Source organism: Macaca thibetana, chromosome 1 (assembly GCF_024542745.1).
Source record: "Macaca thibetana thibetana isolate TM-01 chromosome 1, ASM2454274v1, whole genome shotgun sequence".
In the NCBI taxonomy this organism is placed as follows: domain Eukaryota; kingdom Metazoa; phylum Chordata; class Mammalia; order Primates; family Cercopithecidae; genus Macaca; species Macaca thibetana.
The window spans coordinates 19,567,287-19,573,286 of record NC_065578.1 but is presented as its reverse complement, the minus strand read 5'-3'; the positions used below and the strand labels follow the sequence as shown (position 1 = coordinate 19,573,286).

Sequence of the window (6,000 nt, the reverse complement as noted above, 5' to 3'; positions counted from 1 at the left end):
CTTATTCAGTCCTGACCTTCCTAATGTGCGTGTGTGTATGTTGTGTGTGTGAGAACCAATGAGCCCATGAAAGAAACAGTCCCTTCCTGTCCTCACACTCCAGACAGCAGCGGGCTCCCCGACACACGCACCTGACACTTGGCTCTGCCTGGATCACAGTGTGCACTCCTGTGCGTTAGACCCGTATACACCTCACTCTCTCAATCTGTCAGGCTGGGAGCTCCTCAAGGGCAGAGGCTGTTTTTTTCTGCACTATTTGGCATATTTGACATATAAAAGATAATCAGTAAATTGAGACATCAGCTATGGGGGAATGGAAAAAAAAATGCTTGGAATAAGACAGACGTAGTTTGTTGTTGTTGTTTTGAGACGGAGTCTCACTCTGTCACCCAGGCTGGAGGGCAGTGGCGCGATCTCAGCTCACTGCAACCTCTACCTCCTGGGTTCAAATGATTCTCCTGCCTCAGCCTCCTGAGTAGTGGGGATTACAGGCACCTGCCACCATGCTCGGCTAATTTTTGTATTTTTTAGTAGAGACGGGGTTTCATTATGTTGGCCAGGCTGGTCTCGAACTCCTGATCTGCCCTCCTCGGCCTCCCAAAGTGCTGGGATTACAGGCGTGAGCCACCGCCCCTGGCCCAGACAGACCTAGTTCTGATTCCAGTTCTGCCACATTAGCTGCTGTGTGACTTTGGGTGAGCAACTCAATCACTCTGAGCTTGGAGTTGCTTATTGCTAAATTGAGAACACTATAATCAACCTTTGAGTTTGATAAATGATGACCGAACGGGTCCAGGTATGTCACACACCTCAGCATAGTGCCTGGCAAAAAGCATGCAATGTTTCTGGACCACAGTGGGGGTTAAGGGGCCTGGATTCTGTTCTGAGCTTTGCCTTTGTCCTGGAACAGGGTATTCAACTTCTCCAAAGCCCAGTGCTCTCATCTGTGAGAAGGGGGCATCTCCACACCCACTTCACAGAACTGTGGAGCACTTTCAACTTAAAATGATACACAGGAAAGTACCTGACACACAGTAGCTACTGAAAGAAACCTTTGTTACATCGTCTAGACAAACCGTGCCTGACCCTTTATACTCTGGAATCTCCCAGTGCTCAGGTCTATAAGGAGACAAAAACACACTCTAGGATAGTTATTGACAGGTCCAGCCCAGGGGAGCTTCCCATTTAGAGAACACGGGGGCAAGTTGCCAAAAACCTCAGCTCTCCACACCACAAGGTCCACGGTTCCAAGGTACCCATTTCCTTTCCCAGCAGAAAGAGTCCAGGTCTTCCTATAAAGACAAACCATGCCGTCCCTCGTAAGAGCTGCAAGCAAGGATAGAGACAGAGCAAGACACACGCTTTGATTCAGGATGTTCTGTGATGTTTATAATTAGAAAAGTTGCTCGGAATAGGACAGAACCTTGGGGAGGCTGATGGGGAAGCAGTCCAGACTAGGCTGGACTTTGAAAGAGGACCCACAGGAAGGAAAGGAAAGGTGGCTGGGGGTGCGGGGTGGGGTTCTAAGTCCCAAGGTAGGTTGCTAGGAGGGGTGCTGGCCTGGGCTGGAGTGTAATTTGGAAACATCATCTTTGCCAGCCTCTGTAGGGCTGGGGCCCACTGGGCAGGTGTCCCCAGGGCTGTGAGACATCTTTATGAAGTTCTCCAGGTGGCTGTCACAGGCGGTAGGCGTTCTCTGGCTGTCACTGGGTCTTCTGCAGGTCCTCAGGCCCAAAGGAGGAGGGCAGCAGCTCCTGGACCGTCATGACAACATAGGTACCATCCGGCTTGGTCATGTACACGGGCCAGTTGGTGCCAAACTGGAAAAGAGGCAAAGCTGGCGTGAGAGATGCAGCGTGGCTGAGACAGACTGGGTTTGAGTCTGACTCTGCCACTCACTGGCTAATGTTCCTCTCTTTGCCTTGATTTTCTCATCTGTAAAATGGGAATGACCATAATTGTTCCTGGATCATGGCGCTGTAGGGAGGAGAAAATGAAAGAATGCTGTGAAACTGAACAGTGCATGGCACATGGTGAACAGGCACCATTCAGGACTCACCCAGGGCTTCATAAGAGCAACAGCCGGCTGGGCGCAGTGGCTCACGCCTGTAATCCCAGCACTTTGGGAGGCTGAGGCTGGCGGGTCACAAAGTCAGGAGATCGAGACCATCCTGGCTAACACAGTGAAACCCCGTCTCTACTAAAAAACACAAAAAAATTAGCCGGGTGTGGTGGCGGGTGCCTGTAGTCCCAGCTACTTGGGAGGCTAAGGCAGGAGAATGGCATGAACCTGGGAGGCGGAGCTTGCAGTGAACTGAGATCACACCACTGCACTCCAGCCTGGGTGACAGAGCAAGACTCTGTCTGAAAAAAAAAAAAAAAAAAAAAAAAAAGGCGACAGCTAACCCCTGGAACCAGACTTCCTTCTGCTATGACAAATGACAACTAACACCTGCATCCCTTACAGTATCCCCTTTACACCTCACACCGGGAGAAGTCGCCTGCCACATACACTCAGTGTATTAGTTTGTTCTCAAGCTGCTAATAAAGACATACCCGAGACTGGGTAATTTATAAAGAAAAGAGGTTTAGGCCAGGCATGGTGGCTCATGCCTGTACTCCCAGCACTTTGGGAGGCCGAGGCAGGAGGATCTCCTGAGGTCAGGAGTTTGAGACCAGCCTGGCCAACATGGTGAACCCCATCTCTACTAAAAATACAAAAATTAGCCAGGCATGGTGGTGGGCACGTGTAATCCCAGCTACTCAGAAGGCTGAGGCAGGAGAATCTCTGGAACATGTGAGGCAGAGGTTGCAGTGTGCCAAGATCACGCCACTGCACTCCAGCCTGGGCCATAGAGCAAGACTCTGTCTCAAAAAAAAAAAAAAAAAAAAAAGCCTGGGCGCAGTGGCTCACGCCTGTACTCCCAGCACTTTGGGAGGCCGAGGTGGGCGGATCACGAGGATAGGAGATCGAGACCATCCTGGGTGAACATGGTGAAACCCCATCTCTACTAAAAATACAAAAAAATTAGCCACGCGCGGTGGCAGGCGCCTGTAGTCCCAGCTACTCAGGAGGCCGAGGCAGGAGAATCGCTTGAACCCAGGAGGCGGAGCTTATAGTGAGCCGAGATGGCGCCACTGCACTCCAGCCTGGGCGACAGAGCAAGACTTCATCTCAAAAAAAAAAAAAAAAAAGACAAGAAAAGAGGTTTAATGGACTCACAGTTCCACATGGCTGGGGAAGCCTCACAACCATGGCAGAAGACGAAGGAAGAGCAAAGGAATGTCTTACCTGGCAGCAGGCAAGAGAGGACTTGTGTGAGGGAACTCCCGTTCCCTCATGAGACTTATTCACTATCACGAGAACAGCATGGGAAAGACCTGCCCCCACGATTCAATTGCCTCCCACCAGGTCCCTCCCATGACACGTGGGAATTATGGGAGCTACAATTCAAGATGAGATTTGGGTGGGGACACAGCCAACACCATACCACATAGATACTGCACATGCATGGTTTCATTATCTACCCTGTGAGGTAGGTGCTATTATGATGCCCATTTTACTGATGGGGAAACGGAGGCTTAGCAGGGTAAAGTCAGCAAAGAAAAATTTGTCTCTTGAGTTTTCTCCTATGCTATGAGGAGCACTGTTTGTTCGCTGTGTGACCTGGGGAAAATGATAACTTTCTGGGGCTCACTCAGTGTCTTGGTCCATAGAATGGTTTTAGGGATGGGCGAATGCAGGGTAGTAGGCAAGAGGTTAATCAGCAGTGGCATCATGACAAGAGCCCTGGAGGTGGGGTCAACAGACCCAAGCTCTTCCTAGCCAGGTATTGTGAGATGCAGAGATGATTCATGTAAAGCGTCTCTACGCACATGGTAGGTGCTCAATTAATAGATGTCATTCTTATGGATTATGTTGGTAACCAGTGACTACTTAGGTCTGCAGCCTTCTGTTCTTCCACACTTCTTTCTGAATCACCAAGTTATTGCCAGGCACACTCAATCTTCTGGCTTTCTTAGAATTAATGTTTTAAGGAAGGAAATTTTTCTGCTTAACTGGCTCTGCCTGAGGGTAGGTATGGACGAAAGTTGAGCGGAGGGCGAGTTTATGTGCCAGGTCCCCGGCCCCAACGCCTCATCTCTTATTATTTGCATTTTGGTTTCAGTTTCGCCCCTGCCTCCTTCAGCTTTTTCATTTGCCTTCTGTCGTTTGCCAACATCCAATCTGTTTGGAGAAAACAGCACCGAGCAATTGGATCACGTCGGGGCCTTGGGAGCCAGGGACTTGGCGCCCTGTCTGTCGTGGTTTCCTTATATGACCTTCGACATTTTCACTGTGCAGGCCAGCTATTTCTGACCCTCTTAAGTGAGATAAATTCCGCAGTGTAAATTCACTGCTTTCCCGGTGGTATGTTTTTGGATTTGGGAAATGTGTCTGATTTGCACTCCTGGCAGGAAACAGGAGGAAGATGGAAACGTCTGCATCCCCGGATGCTTTGAAACCCCACGGCACAAAAACAAAGCTAAAACAACCCCCTTTCTCCCAAAACACAACTCCAAAAGCAGAAACTCCCACGGTACAAGCAGCATTCACATGCCAAAGTAACATTATGTTTCCTCCATGGCTGAAAATAATTTTGTCCAACTTACAGAATCACAAAGACAGAGAGGCAGCCGTGAGGAGCATGGGCTTCAGAGTCAGCCTGATGGGCCATGGATACCCGTGTGTCACCGCCTGGCGGGGGGCCCTTCAGTAAGTCATTTGACTCCTCTGAGCCTCAGAGTAGTCACTGGGCAATGGGAATAATGACATGCACTTCCCTCAGTCTTGGGGAGGGGATTAAACAAGATGCTGTAGGTATGTATTTATTTTTGAGACAGGATCTCGCTCTGTCGCCCAGGCAGGAGTACAGTGGCTTGATCACGGCTCACTGCAGCCTTGACCTCCCAGGCTCTAGTGATACTCCTACCTCAGCCTCTGGAGCAGCTAGGACCACAGGCATGTACCACCATGCCTTGCTAATTTTTAAATTGTTTGAAGGGACCGGGTTTTACTATGTGGCTCAGGCTGGTTTTGAATTCCTGGGCTAAAGTGATCCTCCTGCCTCGGTCTCCCAAAGTGCAGGGCTTACAGGTGTGAGCCACCATGCCCACAAGATGCTGTGTTTCCAGGGGCTGACGGTACTATGCTGGAGCTCAGGGCCTGTGGGATTCTCTAATCTTTTGGGACTCTAGAGGACACACATCTCTTTCATAATCCACAATAGTTACTAACATTCCCCATTCCCCAAATGTACACATAAACATGAAAACCTCCCCTTGAGCCTGGATTAAGAACCCATGATCTAAACTATCCCTTCATTTTCATTTTTTTGTTTTGTTTTATTTTTTTTTTTTTTTTTTTTTTTTTTTTTTTTGTGGAGAACAAGGTCTTGCTATGTTGCCCAGGCAGGTCTCGAACTCCTGGGCTCAAGCAATCCTCCTGCCTCTGCCTCCCTAACTGCTGGGATTACAGGCTGAGCCACCACACCTGGCCTACCCTTTTGGGTTTGTTTGTTTGTTTGTTTGTTTGTTTTGGAGATGGAGTCTTGCTCTGTCGCCCAGGCTGGAGTGCAGTGGCGCGATCTCGACTCATTGCAAGCTCCACCTCCTGGATTCACACCATTCTCCTGCCTCAGCCTCCCGAGTAGCTGGGACTACAGGCACCCGCCACCACACCCAGCTAATTTTTTTGTATTTTTAGTAGAGACGGGATTTCACTGTGTTTGTCAGGATGGTCTCGATCTCCTGACCTCGTGATCCGCCTGTCTCATCCTCCCAAAGTGCTGGCATTATAGGCTGAGCCACCACACCTGGCCTACCCTTTTGTTTTTAGAGTTGAAGAAATTGCAGCCTTCCATCGAGAGGACTTTTATAAAAACTACTTCAGATCCCTCAAGTCTCTTCTTGAAAATACCCACTGGCTTACCTTTATTCTCTTTTTTCCCAATGTATTTA

The 6,000-nt window shown here is 49.3% G+C and overlaps 1 protein-coding gene across 1 annotated transcript in view; it reads right to left on the bottom strand.

Annotated features, from left to right (window-relative positions):
* Nucleotides 1–1,369: 1,369 nt before the first annotated feature.
* CDA (cytidine deaminase) overlaps nt 1,370–6,000 on the bottom strand; it is a 29,522-nt gene continuing 24,891 nt past the window's right edge. Inside the window, exon 4 of the mRNA XM_050793405.1 lies at nt 1,370–1,820. Within this exon, the coding sequence (XP_050649362.1) occupies nt 1,704–1,820 (117 nt within the window). The 3' untranslated portion in view covers nt 1,370–1,703. The remainder of the gene's footprint in view (nt 1,821–6,000) is intronic.